General features: G+C 48.3%; 1 protein-coding gene across 5 annotated transcripts in view; it reads left to right on the top strand.

Moving 5' to 3' along the window:
- The window catches only part of KIAA1217 (KIAA1217 ortholog), a 307954-nt gene extending 296341 nt beyond the window's left edge, over positions 1–11613 (top strand). For 4 of the 5 annotated variants that reach the window (XM_036275652.1, XM_036275678.1, XM_036275661.1 and 1 more), the window contains 5 exons: positions 2805–2924; positions 6881–6958; positions 7070–8674; positions 9188–9310; positions 9997–11613. In XM_036275652.1, the coding sequence (XP_036131545.1) occupies positions 2805–2924; positions 6881–6958; positions 7070–8674; positions 9188–9310; positions 9997–10491 (2421 nt within the window). In that variant the 3' untranslated portion in view covers positions 10492–11613. The remainder of the gene's footprint in view (positions 1–2804; positions 2925–6880; positions 6959–7069; positions 8675–9187; positions 9311–9996) is intronic. The other variant, XM_036275689.1, reaches the window with a different exon arrangement.
- Positions 11614–20200: the final 8587 nt, after the last annotated feature.

Below are 20200 nucleotides of genomic sequence, written 5' to 3'. Positions count from 1 at the left end.
GTTTACACAGAAAATCAATTGCAAGTGTTTCTAGCTCTGGCTGGTAGAATGTACTTTTCCCTTCAGTGTTAATAGTCGCTGTTTTCTTTCAAAAAACTATTAAAAGAAAATCGGAAACATGGGCCCTCGCCTTTCTTAATAAGGACTGATGAGGTCCCCCGGGTGGGGCCCTGTTTTTTGGCTCCAGTGTTTAGAATGACTGTCGTGAGCATGTGGCCTCCTTCACTCTGTTCCAGGTCCCCATCCTCTGTCAGTTTCACCTTTACAAATATCCCGAACAGCTAAATAGTCTTAGTTCCCATTTTTCTTGCCGATTTAAGAAATTGTTATTTATGTTTAGATTTTTATTTTTAACTAATTGCCACCATCCAATCATAGGATTAAGGATGGGGTGCAGGGGCGATACCCAAAACTGCTCCCATATTCAAATCACGGATGTGAACCTGCCCTGGGTGCACATTCTTAGAACTTGACAAATGGAAGACATACACAATTCTTAGACCAAAGTCTGTTCATAGAGTATTTTATTTTGACCCATGCTTATTATAGACGCTATTCTCCCTTCAGATGGTAGGGCAACCTTCTTAAGGCTCCTCCCCTCTCCAGCAGTGTGCCCGGCTTGGTGCAGGCCCAAGGATCTGCATCCTCCATTTGCAGTAGGGAGAGCTTTCCATGGTAACACTGCCCAGAGGAGCTGCTTGGGTTGCATAGGGAACCCGGGGCGGCTGGCTGATGGTCACAAACGTGAGCCTTTTGAGCCTCACTAAAACTCACAGACTGGACTGGGACAGCCCCTCCACCCATCAGATTATTTACAGCCCCTCCACCAATCAGGTTTTTAGAAGTGCTGGAGAATTTCATTCATAGGAATCACACATCTATAAAGTTGGAGACTCCTGAAACAGTTGAGAGCATGGAGTCATCCTTCACTCAGTTGTCCAATGAGCGCCCTCTGGCTGTTGGCACTGGCATGTCAAGGCTACTTGCTGGGATCAGAGCCCGTCCTAAGATGTGTATGCAGATTCTGGGGTCATTCATTGTGCATCTGTCCCCAAATTAGGATATGAATTGATCATGGCCCAGTTTGGCTCAAATGGATGACAGAGCACTAGATCATCTTAAATCTGTGCAAGGTGAATAATTACTGATAAGCAAAGAAGTAGAGACTTTTGTCTTGTGAATTATCCTGCACAAGCCTCCTAAGAAAAGGAACCTATTTGTTCCAGCCACTGAGAGCCCATCACTTGAGACTATTTCCCTCCACTGAAGTCTGAATATCTTTGATGCTTTCTTTCACTGAAAGCTTTACAACAGCGACGTGTCTGGCTTCTTGTTTTATTTTTAGTGGTTAGGTAATGGGGGTGAATGAAGTAGTCTAACCCTAACTTAACCAGATTCCATTAGCCATCCTGTGAGAGCAGGGACTCCACCTGTCGCATCAGAAAGTTGGCCAGCAGCTCTAGTTAGACAGCCCCAACCACAAGGCAGGACAGGGCGCAGCTGCAGCCCCTGGTACGACTGTGGAATGGCTTTCCTGCTCCATGTCAAAAGGCATCGTCAGAAGCCAGAGGCTGCAAAGCCCAGGGTCTAACTGCCCAATGGAGATGATGAGTGGCCTTTGTGAGCGGAGCCTGGGCATCTCCAGGACCAGCAGAAAGGGGTTCAGAGCAGCGGGAAGGGAGTAGCAGAGAGTGGCAAGGCGGGCTGGGGAGAGGCCCAGGCATCAGCCGCATTGTTTTAAGACCAATGCTGAAAAGCTCACTTGGGAAGGGCTTGAGTCATTCTTTCTGCCTGCAGTGATTTCCAGATGACAATATTTGACACTAAGGAAATATGAAAGAGTTATTTAAGATGATTCACTTAAATAAGTGGTTTATAATCCTGGCTGCACATTAGAATTACATAGGGAGTTTATTTTTAAGTCCTATGGCCCCAAGATTCTGATTTATTCTCTAGGTGAGCCTTGTGTAATAGTATTTTTTTAAAACCAGGTGATGTGCTGAAAACTTCTGATTTCAAGAATCTTGGGTTCTTGGGTTCCCGTCTCTCCTGCCCTCACCATCCACTGTCGCTCCCTTCTGCCCTATAAACACAGCCTGTGCTTTCTCTCTGAGAACCGGCCCTCCTGACTCCGTGCTCACATGAGCTGGTGCGGCTCCCGTCACTATGACAGTTTTCAGAGGCAAGTCTAGGGCTCGGGCAGCCCGAGGCCCCTCAGAATCACGCTTTATTCTAAATGAGCCTCAGAACACCTTAGAGCACAGAGGACCTGTTACTATTTCAAAGAGTGAACTAGTACGGATTCGCTTTATTTTAAAAGTTAAAGGTTTGTAATATGTTATGCCCTTTTTCTATAGCTTCAATAAAATAAAAAAATAAAAAAACTGGTTAAAAAAAAAAACAATGAAGAAAAAAGAAAAAGAAGATGGTTTCTTGTTCTGTTTAATTCATTTACATTTTCCATATTTCTGAAGGGTCAAAATAAGAGGTCTTACTAAGCGCAAACTAAGTTCACCTTGGACAGGAAGGAAGGGTTTTTTGTTCAAGGGCTGTGTCCTTTTATCTTGGTGCAGCCCAGAAATCAGGACCCCTTTGCCGCAGGCTCCACCCCCTCAGTTCTGGGGTCCTGAGGCCAAAGGGGAAGCAGGCTTTCAAGGCACTGCCTCCTGGCCCTGATGGGACCTGCACGCAGGACCAGGCCGGGGTCTCCGCCCACTGGACCGACTCCCTGCCTGTCTCCGCGTCCTCCGCGTCCTCCGCGCTGCACTTGGGCTCCTGTTAACCTCGGTATTTTAATTCCATAGGCATTCCAGAAGTGCTCCTTTATGGATGTAAATTCAAACAGTCATGCCGAGCAGTCCCGGGCTGACAGTCACGTTAAAGACACTAGGCCGGGGGCCACAGTCCCGCCCAAGGAGAAGAAGGTAACGTGGCAGCGGCCCCCTTGCCACACGCCCGCCGGACAGCCCTTCTTTCCTCGCTCTAACACTAACGCCGCGCCTGCCCTTCTGTCCCTCGCCTGCCTTTCCTCTCCCCTTACAAACAACACTGACCGAGACACAGCTCCGGGTTCGGTTCGGAGATAACGGGCTGAGGTTTCTGAGCAGATGGGTGGTTCCTGTGCAGCACTGAGGCACCGATCCTCCCAAAGCAAAGAACACACACCTGCAAGGGTTTCTAGAATGGCTCTTACCAAAAAGGAAAAAAGAAACGCCAAACAAGTTATGTAGCGCTTTTTCTTAAATTTTTAACATGTCTTCTGGATCAAAAACATCTGTATTAAAAATAGCTGATAGCCTTAGATTTCAGAAAGCAAATGCAGGACAGAGCGCACACCCGCCCCGTCCACAGCTGATCACACACACGTATTTGCGCACATGTTGGAAGAGGCCAAACAGAATTTTCTTAAGTATAACAAACTCTCCGAGGGTCCTTTCCAGGAGAGTAGGCTCAGTGTGGTTTTAGTGCTAATGCACTTTGTGGCATGCGGACGGCCTCGGGACAGACGTCCAGGCTCTGGGACAGACTCCGCTGTCGCGACCCGAGCACTTCGAGGGAAGGATGTGAGTCTGAGCGTTTGAAGTTGCGCGTTAAGTTAGACCTAGAGCTTTTACGATTGTTTTGGACGTAGAGCCATCTGATGCGAACGAAGCCACTGTCTAAATTTCACAATAGAAAGCTTATCCTGACCAACTCAGATCTTCACCTGTTTCTCCAGAACTTACATGTCAGAATTCAGAGGTTCCAGCTTCCCTTAAACGAAGTCAAACTTGTCTGCTAGCCCAGCTGCCACTCCAAGTGGGTACCTCAGTCCGTGTGACGATGCGCAGCGAGGGAGCAAAGGGATCACAAAATTAGAGGTTGTTCTAATACAACCTTCAAGAGACACAGCCCTGGTGCTGGCCACCCCCAGTCAGGAGGCGGTGGGGAGGAGCTGGCCTGCTCCTCCCTGGCTCAGCCGCCACAGAGCCCTGTGGAAAGGGAGTCACCCAAAGCCGTTAGCCAGGTGACAAGGGATCTCTCGGTACACCATGGGAGACTGTGAGATGATTGTTGATAAATCTTTCTCATGAAGAAAACCTACTCATTTGGATTGAATCCATGACATCGCATTGGGAATATATTACTTTTTCAGTCTCTGGAATTTTCTTATGTGGCTTTATTAAAACCAGATCATGGAAGGCCCCAGCCCATTTGAGCTACACGGAATATTCGGGCCACTGTGACTGTCATGTCTGGGTCCTGAGAACTGCCTGCAGATCCCTCTAGAGACAGTCATTGTCTCATTGTAGAATTTTTCTTATTGGCTCCAACGTTATGTGAGCTGTTTGGCCCAGCAATTAGAAATCCATGTCCCGCCAGTCTCTTTTTTCTCAATCCAGGGTCCATCAGATAATAACACACAGGTCTAGATTGAGTGCCCAATACTGGGTTTACTCACAGGTGCTTATTCTGGATAATTATAGTCAGCAGGTCGATCTACTTCATAACACCAGTATCAGACTTGTCCCCAAATTGTTGTCATTATTAACCTCTTCCTGACTTTCTTTCTATACATCAAATGTTCTCTTAAAATGTTTCTTCTGTCATCATGAAGTACAAACCGAGTACTTGACTTTTATGCCATTTTCTACAATTGTGTCTCTAATTTTGGTTCGTTGCCCATGTTCATAATGAGCCTGCTTCACCATTTGTCTGAACAATCCAAAGCCCAGGGCCATAAATAGATATTAATGAAGCTTAATTACCTTTCATACAGTCTTGACTAAGAAATCATTGTGAGATCACATGACAGTTGTGACCACGTTACTCTGAATAACGTTAATGCACTGGCTTTGATGCATTCACTCTTTTGTCCAGCCCAGTGATTAAAATGGTAGATCACGTGACACCCAAACTTGACATCTTTATCTTGGTGACCTTCCATTGGAGCATTCCTGCTCTGCACCTGTCTTAAAGCGCATGTCTCACCTGGTGGCATTCCAAATATTTAGTGATGGGAATGACATGGGCCCTGACCAATCAGAACAGATGGCAGACCCATCCCCCAGCACACAGGGCCAGCAGAACATCGGCTATGCAAGTGTCATCTTTTTTTTTTTTTTTTTTTTTTATAAATCAGAGTGTCTACAGGTAGAACTCCACAGTTTGTTTGTTTTTTTTCTTTATTGATTTTAGAGAGAGAGGAAGGGAGGGGGAGAGAGAGAGAGAAACATTGATGAGAGAGAACATTGAATGGCTGCCTCCTGCATGCCCCCCACTGGGGATTTGGCCCACAACCTGGGCATGTGCCCTGACCAGGAATCGAACCGGTGACCTCTTGGTGCATGGGTCAACACTCAACCATTGAGCCTCACTGGCCGGGGCACAGGCATCTTCTTTAGCTCACATGCCAGTTCCTTCCCTGACTCAAGAGCAAATTCTCACTCAGGTCCTCACATGCTGATTCTGTAGATGGAATTGAAACCTTAGACCCAAACCTTATTTATTTTTTTTCTTAAAACCTTATACTTGGTGTATGGGTTGTTTGGTAATCTACACTTGAAATCCCACAAAAGATATTACATTGTGTGACTGCAGCAGCTGCATCATTGCCCTTGTTTGAGGGCTTCGGGGGTAACGGGACAGTAGACTGGCGGTGTGGGCTGGTCGATGCTCTCATGTCTTGTGCAGGCTTCCTGTGCGGTTAATAGTGCCTCTGCTGTTTGTGTGTTAGTCCTTAAATGTGTACGGGCATTCTTTCCGTTTTTAACCAGCGTGGTAGGACTGCTCTGGGTTGACTTTGGCGGGGCCTGGTTTGTAATGTTGTCATTGCTGTAACCAAGCCGCCTTCTTGGGATTGTGTCCCGTCCTACTAAAATTGCCTCTTCCTCTTGGGCTTCTACAGCAAGGAGAAAGGACAGCAGTGCCCTGGGAATGACAGGGCCCCCACACAGCCATGCGGGAAAAGGCATGCTTCCCGGGAAGCACCTTTATTCCTGCTCCTCCCTGCTGGGCTCTGTGTTCTGTAGCCCAATGAGAGACTTTTAAGTGTATCTTTGCTCTGCATCAGATTAGATAGAGAATAACATCTTAATCATGATGTTCCAGTCACCATTCTACCTCAACTGTCTGTTTTCTAAATGTTTAGATGATATTTTAGCAGCATTATCGCACTGAATTTGGAACTGATCTTCTTGGTGTGATTAGTTTGAAGGCTATTTTGACACTTTCCTTAGCAAGTGCAAGCTCAAACTGAGAGTGCATTTCAATCTGTCATTTGAAAAAGAATTTTTTTTTAATCTTAAAGTACCACACCCCACCAATGCAGATGTCCTTGTAGGACACTTTCCGTACACAAAACTGATAGGGCTGAAATAACTAGCCAGAAAGGACATGAAAAATCTCCTCGTCTAGTGCCTCAGTTCGTAAGTAAGAACACTGAGGCTCAAAGAAGTGCAGTGACTTGTCTGCCATAACACAGCTAAGTGGCAGCAGGTCTGGGTCAGAGTTAGAATCTTCTGCCTGCTGATGCATCTGTTGTGCTTTCTACGATGCACACCATCCTGGTCTCAGCTTCTGCTAAGCTCGCCGTCAGATGTTGAAACCAGGACATATTCATACAGCATCAGCCCCTTTATTCTCTTAATTGCTCCCCCACCAAATTTGAAATTCTTAATATTTTGCTAATTGAGATTTTCATCTTGTACAAACACAGGGCATTTTTGGAAGTTGGCGAAGCAAACAGGCCAAGGTAAAGAGCTCTAGGCTGTGGACTGGTGTGTGACAAATGTGGTTGGCCCGCATGTTTTACAAGTGCAATTAAAGCAACAATTTAGTTGTAGTCCACTGTGGGGGGATGTGGTTTTGTGGAGTAACATGTCCTACACTATTCTGCCAGAATTTGGAATTTTTCCATGAAGACGTACGGAAATCTGATGTTGAATATGAAAATGGCCCCCAAATGGAGTCCCGAAAGGTGAGTTCGCCAGATCTGTGCTCCGACCCATACCGTGCAGATTAATTGGCCTCCTTTGCCGATCCATTTCTGATTAATGTTGTCATTTCCCTCCTCCACTCTCCCTCTCAGGTTACTGCGGGGGCTCTTCCATATAGTGACCATCCTAAGTGGGAAGGAGGAATGGAGAATAGTGTTTCAGATGCATCAAGAACATCAGAATATAAAACTGACATCTTACTGAAGGAACATGCCCTATCCAATAAGAGTTTACTTAGAGACAGTAGAAACTATTCCCAGAAAAATGTGTCTAAGGTCATTTCCACTTTCCCCGGCACTGGTTCATTAGAAGATGAAATAGGCAAAGGGCCTAAAATCTCAGGACTGCAGGACCCTCTATCTGACACTGAAACTCAGAAGATGAATCGTGGAAAGACAAAAGAGATGAGTCAACAAGATCAAGAAAGTACAGATGGGTGTCACCTGCTCTCTCCCACTGGATCAACTGAATTGAGTGTTTGTGATGTCAAAACTCAAGATCAAGAGGTTCCCGTGAGAGAGTTTGGCCAAGTGGTGCTGAGACCCAAGGGGGCTTTGCATACTAATAACGGGAAGCTTAATGAGGACAGAGAATCAACCCCAAGTTCTCCCACCGAAGAGCATGCCCCCACAGACAACATCGCCTTCATGATTACCAGAACTGCGGTCCAGGTTCTCTCCAGTGGGGAGGTGCGTGATATAGTGAGCAAAAAGGGGGAAGATGTACAGACGGTGAATATTGATGCCAAGAAAGAGATGACTTCCCAACAAGAAGGGACTGAGAACGAAGAGCCAGTTGTGTGCCTAGACAAGAAACCGGTCATCATCATTTTCGATGAACCCATGGACATCCGGTCTGCATATAAGAGACTTTCAACCATATTTGAGGAATGTGACGAGGAATTAGAGAAAATGATGACAGAGGAAAAGATAGAGGAGGAGGAAGAGGAGGAAAATGGAGATGCCATGGTCCAGAATTACACTTCCCCAAAGTTTCACAAGGTTGCCCCGGGCGGCCCCAGATCAGGACTGCAGGCTGGCAGTCTGTCGCAGCCGCACGTCCTCCCAGGAGACGCCCGGGTGTCAGGAGGACAGGAAATGGATTCGACTGAGCTGAGCGCGTGCAGCAAGGCAGATTCTCCAGGTCCCGAAAGCAAGTGTGGCGTGACATATGACCAACTAGAAAGCCCCAAGAAAAAGTTTAAGTTCAAATTCCCTAAAAAGCAACTCGCGGCTCTCACTCAAGCAATTCGCACAGGAACCAAAACAGGGAAGAAGACTTTGCAGGTGGTGGTGTACGAAGAGGAGGAAGAGGATGGCACTTTGAAGCAGCACAAAGAAGCCAAGCGATTCGAAATTGCTCGGTCTTCTCAAGCTGAAGACACCGCCCAAAATAGGCTCAGGAGACAAGACCAGCCCAGTCTAGAAAACACATCTTCCTTTTCAAGAACTGACGAAATTAGAAATAACACCTACAGAACACTGGACAGCCTGGAGCAGACCATCAAACAGCTTGAAAATACAATCAGTGAAATGAGTCCAAAAGCCCTAGTTGATACCTCATGTTCTTCCAACAGAGATTCTGTTGCAAGCTCATCCCACATAGCCGGGGAGGCCGCTCCCCGATCCTTGCTAGTTCTGGAAGAAGCTCCCACTGCCCTAGAATCCCCCTCTTCGATACCTTCAGCTTCACGTAAGGTATCTTGGTCTGATTGAAATGGAAAAGACCCAGCTGCTTTCTTAAATCTGCCATAATCACCATTAGCAAAAGATGTCTTGTGGTTTACCTGCTTCCTTTCAGGTGGCCCTTTTTGTTTTTGTTTTTGGTCTGTTCGCCTTGATACCTTTCTCTCACATTTTCCCCCTCACCTTCAAAACAACAACTGGTGTCTAACAGCTAATTGATTGTGGTTTTGCCTCTGTTGCTGACTGGTGTTGGGTAAATGCAAGGATGCTGGCCATCCACTTGCCGTTGAAATGATTGCTCTGACACTCACATTAAAATCCGTTCGATCAGTAGTGGGGCAGTTTATTCTGTTTGATTCTTGGCATTAACCCCAGTGGTGTCTTCTGATGTCCGTCTCCTAGATCTGTTCTGCATGTAGGGCTGTGGCTTCTCACCTCGAGCTTCTCTGCACACAGTGGGGCAGCCTCCATGATAATGCACTCACGGGCTTCCCCCTCTCTCCCCTCTCCTGGTCTTCCCCACAGGCCTCCAGTGGGACCCCACAGACGAGCAGGATGCCCGTCCCCATGAGCTCCAAGAACAGACCCGGAAGCCTGGACAAACCCGGCAAGCAGACCAAACTGCAGGATCCCCGCCAATATCGTCAGGTAGTTTTACCTTAAACCCAATTCTGGATGGACGCTCTTACAGTTGAGAAGCAAGTCACTGACTTAGTTTATACCAAATACTGTGTTTTCTTTGTAAGCTATGGCTTGTGTAGGCTTCCTGGATCTGGGGGCTCGAAGAAAGTCTAAAAACCTTTGTTGAACTTTTCACCACGCTTTTGCATGCTTGCAATAAAACATCTCTTACTTTGTGACTCCAAAATGTAACCACTAACACAAGCTGCCACACCAGCTGGCTTTTCTCTGGGGAAGGTAGTGGTTCATCAGAACACCTTGAGAAACCGAGCAAGGCAAACCTGTTGTGGAACTGTCCTGAAAGTCACCCGTACTAACTCTATGTTGACTGCATCGCACCAGAGGCACATGACACTCCGTCAGCCCGCCCCGCCCCCGCCCCGACAGTAACCCGGACGCATGGCTGGCCCAGCACCCAGAAACGGTCTTCCCCTTTTTCTGTTCTGCACATCCTCTGCTCTGTACTTTTGGAGTTTCTCCCAGGTCCAGTACAGCACAACAAGACTTAGCTCAGGCCTTGAACTGGTTTGGTTTGGTTTGGTTTGGTTTATCTTTTATGTAATTATTCTAAGCAGGGCTGTGTTGCCAGAGCCTGTGGAATGATCGTGTTACCAGCTTTCTGACAAACTGTCTCCCACCATCTCTATTTGCAGGCTAATGGAAGTGCTAAGAAAGCTGGTGGGGACTATAAGCCTACTTTCCCCTCCTTACCTGCTTCTAAGATCCCAGCCCTTTCTCCCAGCTCTGGGAAAAGCGGTTCGCTGCCCTCTTCTAGCGGTGACAGCTCTAACTTCCCCGGTCCAGCTGCTCCTAAACCATCGGTTACTTCTAACCCTCTCAGCCCCCAAACAGGACGATCTGCTTCCTCTGCCTCCCTCATCCCCTCTGTCTCTAATGGCTCCTTGAAGTTTCAGAGCCCCGCTCACACAGGTAAAGGTCACCATCTTTCATTCTCACTGCAGACTCCAAATGGCCGGGCAGCCCCTCCTTCCTGCTCCTCCTCCCCCCCCTCCCCCGCCTCCCCCACTTCACTGAACCAAGGTGCCAAGAGCATCAGGACCATCCATACTCCTAGCCTCACCAGCTACAAGGCACAGAATGGAAGTTCAAGCAAAGCCACCCCATCCACAGCAAAGGAAACCTCTTAAAGGCCTAACCCCATTAGGCACAAGTTGGAGTTGCATTTAAAAATTTTAACAGTCTTTAACAACTGTTTTCACGAGAGAATGTAACATATTGCTGTACTGTTTGAGGCTTAATGCTATGTGCTAAATACTGGATTAATAGACTTCAGTAAAGCTTGTTTGGTTTTTTTGTTTTGTTTTGTTTTAGGTTTTTTTTTTTTATTTGTTGCTATTGTAATTACATAGTGTTAACTGTCTATATTCAACACCTGTTAAATGAAGTAAGCATGTGTTCCAGAAAGAGAGTATGGCGAGAGAGAAGGGTATGTGTGAGACAGGAAAAAAATGTATTCAGCATGTAAAACATGTATGATTCCAGAATTTTAGTATGTTTTGTATAAAAATATTTTTCATTATGGAGACTAGAAGTGAACAGAGAAATACGCGTGTGACTATACAAATTGTAAAACAGATACTATAATATTTCCTTTTATTTTGGTGTTATTTAGCTTTATTACAGATTTCTATTTTTGTCAAAATCTCATGGTTCCTTTCAAGATCTTTTTTGCCAAAACATTTTGATACTATAGCATTGTACATTTGAAAGTAGTGTCTAGACAGTAAGCCATTGAACTCTGCACAGGCCAACCCAGGGGCATATGTAGAAAGCAATTTATCAAACCAATTGCACTGCCATGAACATTATGCATAACAATTTGCCAGCCTAAGCCAGCAATTTTTCTTTGCACTTCTTCTTTTTCTTTTTTTAACATATTGGGATTCTCTAGTTGTATTCCTTGCAGTATCCCTTCCTTTGTTTTCTGAGACCTGGCAACCTACACTATTAACATTGTGGATTTTAAATTGTACACTTCTGTACTGTTCTGTAAACTGATACATTTTTGTAAATATATAAATAGACATAAAATACTGTATGTGAAAGCACATAGAGTAGTTTTCCCACACCAAAGTTAATTTTTATGCATGCTTTAAAAATATATATTGGGATGGGCAGAAATGGGACTATCAATACATTTTTAAAAAGCAACAAGTTTGCACAGCTAGAGTGTTTTTGTAAATAACTGTATTTGTATAACACAGTCATGTAATATACAGAACTATAAGGCAGAGACTTTGCAAAACTAAATAAAGGGCTGCATGCTTATTATTTTGTGTACCTCGTTACCTTGGCTGTGTTCTAGTCAAAAAACAAAACATAACTATTACCAAGTTAAATGGTTTGGGCTTTGAGGGCATTATGCATCACATGCAACCAGCCACAGACTTGTATTCTGAAAGCTCTGGTGACTGCTGGTGTGTTCTCGGTGAATTCAGCGCAAGTGTGGCCCTCCTGGTGCGACCTGCTCACCTTCTCTGTGGCTCATCAAAGTCTGGCCAACAGAAAGCAAACCTGGGCACAGAGTCTCCCCTTCACTTACCGAGGGGCTCTTCCTACCTTCTGTTTCCTGTTCAAATTCCAGTAAAGCAGAGATAAAATATCTTTATCACTAGGATTTTTTTTTTTTTTGAGTTCTCAATTTTTAAAAATGTTATTGGTCTAAAGGGAAATACGCGAACAAACATTCACTCTGCTTTCCTTTAAAAAGTAGAGATAAAGTTTAGTGCAAATAATACCAAGATTGCACATGGACTATAAGAACAATCTCAGGAACCTGCTTATCATGACTTTTTGCCTCCAAAATATTTAACTTGGTGGTTTTGTGTGCAGTGCAGATTTTCTTACACTTTAGCACCCAGTTGTTAGCCTTTGCGACCTGGGGGCTTACTGAGCTGACATGCCTTCACCAGAAATATATCATCACGTCTCTTCACCAGAGTAATTATAATCACGTTTTGTCCAGCACTCAGGAAGGTTATCTTATACCTTTGAGGTATAAAAGGTTCCAACATTTCGGTCCCATCCCATCACCGACACAACGGCTGCATTATGTTAAAGTGAACATCATTCATGCCAGTTTATTTGCTCGCTTATGAACAGCTGAGACTTCTCGGTCAGCCGCTAAACAACCGATCGTGGCTCACACTTTCTGTGTGACTTCACTTCCCAGAGCTCTGGCAGGACAGACAGGTGGCGGTCAGTTTCAGCCTGAGTAATGCAGGAGAGGACGGGCTCACCCAGTAGGGAAACACAGCGCGGCCCCTGCCCAGGACCCAGCAGAGCGCGCCTGCCCCTCGGGAAGCAGGAGAGGAACCATCGGAGCTGGAGGCGCCGAGTCAGGTGTGCACAGCTGCCTGCAACAGCGACAGCGCGTAAAAGGCACATCAGTCCCTTCAGCCGCCGAAGTGGGTGACATCAGGACGCGCGGCTGGGTTTTTAGGTTTTTGTTAAAATACTATTAGCAGACTCTCACTGCATTACCTTTTAAGATCTTTATTCAACTCACAAATTATTATATCTGAAAAAGATTCTTAGAAGTAAACCACAGGGGCTTCTCAGGTTCATCCAACAGTCCATGGTCAGTGCTGCCCGCCGGCCGTGCAGTCTTGGGCCCGTCTTGGTTTTCTCATCAGTCCCTGGAGAACAATGACGGAACCTACCTCACAGGAGGGGGAGAGGATTAGATGAGTTGTGAAGAAAGTTCCTAAGACAGAGCCTGACACATATGGAACACTCGTAAAGGCTGGGATTGTTGTTGCCCTTACCACTGCTCCATGAGGAGAGGGCACTGTTCCTACCCTTACAAGGCTCCGGGTCTAGGGGACAGGGACTAGTGCCAGCGCCAGAGGCAAGGCCATGATGAGAAGCAGACACTCCATGGGGCGCTGAGAGCAGGTCTGGCTCCCCTCCCCTCCCCTCCCCTCCCCTCCCCTCCCCTGCCCTCTCTTCTCCTCCCCTCCCCCTGATTCCGGACATGTCCGGCTGCTTCCCGCCTGCCAGCCTGTAGTTGGGACCAGCTTCCTCCCCTCTCCGCGGCCCTGTACCTGCAAAGGCATCTGAGAGCACTCGGGAGTTGTTTGGAGGCAGCAGAGGACTGAAGACTGTTTCTGCTGAACATTCAAAAGGGAATTTCTCAAAAGTAACCCGGTGACCTTGTCCAGGAAAGTACACCACGGGCCACAGCAACCACACACGTTCTTTTTTTAAAAATATTAATCCACATCCGAGGACATTTTTCCATTTTTTGTTCAGATAGAGTGGGAGGGAGAGAGAGAGAAACATCCATGTGAAAGGGACACATCCAGTGGCCGCCTCTCGCACGACCCAACCAGGGCCGGGGACAAACTGCAACCGAGGTACGTGCCCTTAGCGGGAACCGAACCCGGGTCTCACTGGACCGCAGGCCGACACTCCAACTGATAAGCCAAACCTGCCAGGGCCACATGTTCTGATCTATTCTCCTGAGAAGACAATGTCCAAAGTCAACAAAGAGCGCTTTTGAGGAGAGAATCCCAGGCCCTGTCAGGGCTCTTCCCATCCAGCTCCAGGGCCATGTGAAAGGCAACGGCTCCCACGTGGACCTGGCGGCCAGAGGCTCGGCTCCCACCACGCCGGGCAGTGGCTCCCTCTGGTGGCACCAGTGCCTTCCTAGTGCTAGCACCCTGCACGGTGTCCAGGCCCCTTCTTTGGCTTTCTTTAAAGGATTTTCCTCGGAGATTCTGTATTAAACAAATGAGATTAGGTCCCTTTCCTATTGATTGGTAGGGACCAATCTTGCCCCTTTATCAGTCAACCTGCCTCCGCAGGGGGTAGGAACCCCGACACTGGCGAGCAGCCGTCCTGCCGCTCTGTCTGCGGAAGGCAGTATCATAGACCATTAAAGAGCTAGGATTCCTTCGATTTATAAAGAAGGCGGAGTTCATCTTTGATCTGTTCCGTCTCCTTTCATGGGTCTTTCCCCCTTTCTGATTCTGTGCCCACTGGACTACACACACCAACGCCTGAGTTTGGGGCCTCCGCGCGTCTCCCCACATCCCTGTTCTCCGCCAGAAAAGGGAATTCTTGGCACAGGCCTCTTTCTGAAGCAGACGGGTCTGTCCACCTCCTGAACCATAAGAACTACTTCTTGCCCTGACGTCAGCTCCGGTGAACCCAGCCGAGAGGATGTGTTTTACTCACAAGAAAGAGTTCACTCACTTAGCAATGAAGTCAGGGAAAGAAACTTTCAGGAATAAACAGGCCATTGGGTCATGATTGCAATCAACATTCTTCATTCCCGCTGTGGAAGGGGCCTTGCCAGGTCTAACACACCTTACATGACCTGGAAAAGAATGTCCTTTCACCGAGTGACCCCAGAGAAAGGGGCCATGACCTCCTTCTGCCCTTCTGTCTAAAGTTCCTCAGAGGAGGTGCTCCCAAGGGAAAGCAGGCATTCCTGCCTGTCCTTGGTCTTAGCCCAAAACACCAGTCCGTCGCTCCCTCCATTCCAGCCACCTCTGCTCCTCAGAAAGCCCGAGCCGTTGGGGTTCCCTTTGCCTGGAATATTCTCTCTAGGAAGCCTGGACCAGGACCCTTGCTATGAGCAGCCTCTCCTTCATAGTGCTTAGGGGAGTCTGAAATATGCAGTAAGTACAGGAATTAATATCTATATATACACCCAGAGGGACCCATAGCAGAACCTGCTACAAGCCATGAAGGATCATGCTCTTCTGTACAGACACAGGTTGATGGGGGAGTCATACTGTTCCTACCACTCGTCATCGCTTCCTTAAGAGTCTGCAGGGTTTTACGAACAACTGTTCACTTGCTGCCACCTGGTGGTCATTTTTGGAACTTCCTTTAGGAAACTTGGAAGCCCTGCTCTTCCCTGAATCAACTTCCTTCATTCCTGTTCTGCCACAGCTGTGAAGATGCACAGGTCACCAGCAGTGTGGAGTTGTGGCCCTGGTGGAAGTGAGGCAGGTGGCATTCTTTCTCCTTTCAAGGCCTACATTTCAGAATTACTACTTCCCTTCCATCATTCCTATTTTTGGGGGAAGTGATGATAAACTAAGGCACTAAAAAAATTAATGTTCCCTTCAAACACTTTAAGGCTATAGGAAGATGATACCTTTCATTATTTATTTATTGTTTTTGGTGGTACGTGCCCCTAGCGGGAACCAAACCCGGGACTCTCTGGTCCTCAGGCCAATGCTCAATTCCTGAGCCAAACTGGCCAGGGCCGTTTCATTATTATTTTAATATTTTTTTCTTTAGCCCAGTTGGTGTGGCTGGTTCGATTCCCAGTCAGGACACATGCCCAGGTTGTGTGCTTAATCCCCAGTGGGGGGCATGCAGGAGGCGACCGATTGATGTTCTCTCTCACCAATGTTTCCATCTCTCTCTCTCTAAAATCAATAAAGAAAAAACCAAAAATATTTATTGATTTTAGAGAGGAAGGGAGAGAGAGAGAGAGTGAGTGAAACATTGATGAGAGAGAACATCAATTGGCCACCTCCTCATACCCCCCACTGGGGATCAGGCCAACAACCTGGGAATGTGTCCTGACCCAGAATTGAACTGGCGACCTCCTTGCTGCATGGGTCAACGCTCAACCACTGAGCCACGCCAGCCGGGCAGAAGATGATAGCATTTACTCAAATGGCCATGCATCCATAGATAGAATCCCAAATATCAAAAGACAGAAAGAACTGCATGGACTGAATGCTGATGTCCACACTCTGTGCCCCACCCCTCATTCATATAACGATGCCCTAATCCCCAGTGTGATGGTACTTGGAGGTGGGGCCTGACGGCAAGATGAGGTTGTGACAAGGAGGACCTCATGATAGGATGAATGCCCTCATAGAAAAGATGCCTGAGAAGGTGGCATCTGCAAGCCAGTAGAGAGCTCTCACTAGACCTGAAGACCCACCAGGTGGCTCTGCAGCCGCCGCCATGCCAAAGGGCAGGAGTGTTATCAGCTGATCTCAGACTTCCAGTCTCCAGAACTGTGACAAATAAGTGTCTATTGTTTAAGCACCCAGGGCAGCCTCAGCTGACTCAGACAAGCAAGGCAGGGTTCCCTGGGAGTGGTCCTATAGGCAGGATTCTAGTCCCTGCAGGCGGTCCTCTCTTCTGTCCACCATACATTTCGCTCTGTTCACCATGGATTTGCTGTTGTTTTGTTTCTACTTGTGGAATTTCTGGAGGACGTATCGCCATTGACTGCAGGGATAAAGAAGCTAGAAGCTATAAACACATGGTACAGAATGAAGCCATGTGGCCCCTGCCCTGTCCTTGTGCAATTGATGATCCAACAATGAATTTATATGTATCCCAGATGCATTTAAATAAACTCCAAACCCTTCAGTAGGCCCTACAGGGCTCTGCCAGGCATGCACTGCTGCCAAGACCTCCAACCGGGCTCCTGTTACTTGCAGATCTTTGCTGAGGAGCGAATGCAGAGACAGTACCTCAGCTGTAGCCCTCAGGCCCTCGGAGCCACATTGAAGTGGCGGTGGGCGGGTGTATGTAGAATTTTCACCTGTAACCGGATCGAATGCTACCAAGGGCGATGGAGAAAGGCTGCCTTGGCATCTGTTTGAAGTGTGCGGTCAGCACCGCCTCACCCAGCCTCTGGGCTGCCAGCCTGTGAGGGGACCACACAGAGCCTGAGGGGTTCTCCCTTCTGGTGCGCTGAGTCCCCTGTCCTCTCCATCCACCTCCCCTGGCAGAGCTGATCCTCCACCTCCTGGTGGCCAGTAAATCTGTCCCAGTGGTTCTCAACCACAGGCCATTTTGTCCCCAGCAGATATTTAGTAATGTGTGGAGAGATTTTTTTTTTTTTTTTATCCTCACCCGAGGATATTTTTCCATTTTTTGTACAGATAGAGTGGGAGGGAGAGAGAGGAAGGGAGAGGGAGAGAGAGAGAGAAACATCGACGTGAAGGGACACATCGAGTGGCTGCCACCCGCACGACCAACCAGGGCCGAGGACAAACTGCAACCGAAGTACGTGCCCTTAGCGGGAACTGAACCCGGGTCTCTCCGGACCACAGGCCGAGGCTCTAACCGCTGAGCCAAACTGGCCAAGGCAAGAGATTTTTGGTTGCCACAGTTAGGAGCCGCGGGGTGCTGCTGGCACTGGTGGCAGAGGCCAGGGGGCTGCTAACCACCCTCCACTGCCAGCGCAGGCCCGGCAACCACCCGGCTCGTGTCAGCAGTGCCAAGAAGTTCTGCTGGTTGTATCACATTTTATACCCAAAAGCTCTTCCCTTTGAGGGAACCCTGTGACACAGGGTGGCCTCCAGTGGCCGAGAAGGACAGGGTGCCTCCCCCTCGCATCATCAGGCCACCTCACACTCAAACTCCTCCCTCTTTTTGTTCCCACAATATAGTTTTTTCAAACGTTTACCCTTCCGTGTTTATTTTAACAGAAGTCCCCCAGTTACAAATAGGGTTTTGAAAGGAGAGAGAAGGCCCTCGGGTATCACAGGGTCCGGGTCCTGTCACTCCGCCGCTCAGAATGGGAACAGCAGCCAGCCTGTGGTCTCCAGCGTGACCGCCCACAAGAACCAGCTGTGGGGCTTGAGATACTCACGGCCTGGGGTGAGGCCCGGCCCTGGTGCAGGAAAGCTCCCCAGGTAATGAGAAGCCCAGCGAGGCAGCAACGCCCCGGAACAGGGCTGCAGTACCTGGAAGGCCCACCGGGTGGCTCTGCAGCCGCCGGGCCAAAGGGCGGGAGTGTCTCCCAGAACCTGGGTGGCCTCCCTCACCAGCGGGTGTTCTCTGACCTGCTCTTCTGAGTCGTGTGTGGCTGGGGTGGGCGGTCGACCTGAGGACGTTTCCGAAGCAGCAGGGCACTGAACGAGGACAGAGACTCCTCCTAGTCGGCCTGGAGCTGCAGTGAGCAGGCAGCCAGGGTGAGGGGAGGGGGGAACCAAGCAGATGAGCCCACAGAAGGCGAGAAGCGCAGCAGAGCCGCGGAGCCGGGAGAAGCGGGGCCATGGGTGGGTCGGCCTCCATCACCGGCTGCTTCCCAGGCCCAGGGCCAGTTCGGAGACAGCAGCAGCCTCCTGAGAGAATGAAGGCGTTCTTGCCTCTGGGTAAAGCATGCTACCTCGGGGCATGCTCTAGGGCCCCCACAAAGGAAGTCCTGTCTGACGTGTCCAGGTTAAAAAGAATCACTCGTGGGAGCTACATGCATGATCTCGGAGACCCTGTTCCCTGAAGAGTGAGGTTGTCATCTAGAAGTGGGAGTGTCATCCTGGAGGGGCCTGCGATCCTGAGCTCTGTCACCCCTGCAGGAATGCAGAGCTCCCAAAGTGCTCTGGGGGAGCGGCGACTAGCAAACCCTCACAGAGGAGCTGTCACCTGAGCCTTCCTGTCATCTGAGTGTTGATAGGTGAGCAGAAGGTAATGGGGCAAAGAGGTGGATAAAGCATGGAATGTAACCGATGATGCGATGATGCGATGATGCGATGATGATGATGCGGCCGGGGTGGCAGCAGGGTGCCAAGCCGTTGCCATCTTGAGGGTTAACCCTTAGAGGACTGGGGTGGGAGCACAGGGAGCAGCCTGCAGGGTGCAGGGGAGCCGGGCTCCTGAAGCCTGTGCTTACAGATTTTAGCTAATGATTAGTCCACCTCAACCGCCCCTTGTTATTCTGACCCTTTGCCCATGAGGAGGCCACGCCCACTTGTAGTCACCTGGTGTTCTGAGTGCGTCCCCCCACCGCGGACCTGCCTTGAGGGCACAAAACTTGCAGTGTCGCCACATCTATTGTGTGCCTCAGGTGTAAGGTCCCAACCCCTGTCCTCAACCCCTGTCCTCAACACACTCAGAATCCAGCAGCAAAGGCAGGGCAGCAAACAGACACAAACCACCGCGGTGCTGGGCCGGAGGCAGGACAGCAGGATGGCCCTCACCCAGGCAGCAGAGGGAAAGCGAAGGTCGGCTCAGAGAAGCCAGGCCAGGACGACAGGTGGTTGCTGGTGCCCTAGGGCAGGAGCGGAGGTGAGCTCATAAAGTAGGTGGGACCCAAAATAAGAGGGGCCTTGCATACTAAGCAGCAAAGTTAGTAATTCTCTTTGTAGGCAAAAGAAAAAATATTAGATTTTAAGCAGAAAAGTGATACAATTTGTATCATGAAAACCATTTTGGAAGGAGGTGGGGAACGAGGAAAGAGAGGTAGAGGGTCTGAGTTGAGAGGGCCCTGAGTGACCGGCTGCAGAGGCTGACAAGTGACTCCATCTGGTGCCGAATTGGATGTTTGGGGCTATGTGTTTCCACTTGGCCCAGAGTCTCACTTCTCCTGCTCCTTCTTTCCACCTCTGCCTTCTGCAAAAGTAAATGATCCTGCTTGCTGATGGATGACGCTGAGGAGAAAATCTCGGATTCCATCAACATTAACCACTGTGGATGCAGCCACACAATGTCCTCATTCTGTTGCCATAGCAATACCAGACACTGCTGACAAGTTAGTGCCACTGAGAAAAACTGACAATAAATTCAAAAAATTTTTGTTTTTGTTTTGTTTTGGTTTGTTTTGTTTTTTAATCCTCACTGAGGACACATTTTTATTGATTTTAGATAGAGAGGAAGGGAAATGGATAGAGAGAGAGAAACATCAATGTGAGAGAGGTACATCGATTGGCTGCCTCCCATACTCGCCCCAGTGGGGGATCGAACCTGCAACCTGGGTATGTGCCCTGAATGGGAATCAAACCTAAATATGAAGAGAAGCCTAGAGACATGGAGGAAAGAGCTCATTCAACATACATGTAACAGGAGCCCTCGACATGTAATAGAGCAAAGGGGACGAGCAAAAATTGAAAAGTGACTGAGAAATGT

Source organism: Molossus molossus, unplaced genomic scaffold (genome assembly GCF_014108415.1).
Source record: "Molossus molossus isolate mMolMol1 unplaced genomic scaffold, mMolMol1.p scaffold_m16_p_1, whole genome shotgun sequence".
Taxonomy (NCBI): Eukaryota; Metazoa; Chordata; class Mammalia; order Chiroptera; family Molossidae; genus Molossus; species Molossus molossus.
Note: the sequence above shows the minus strand (reverse complement) of the source record. Positions and strands in the feature narration are given on the sequence as shown.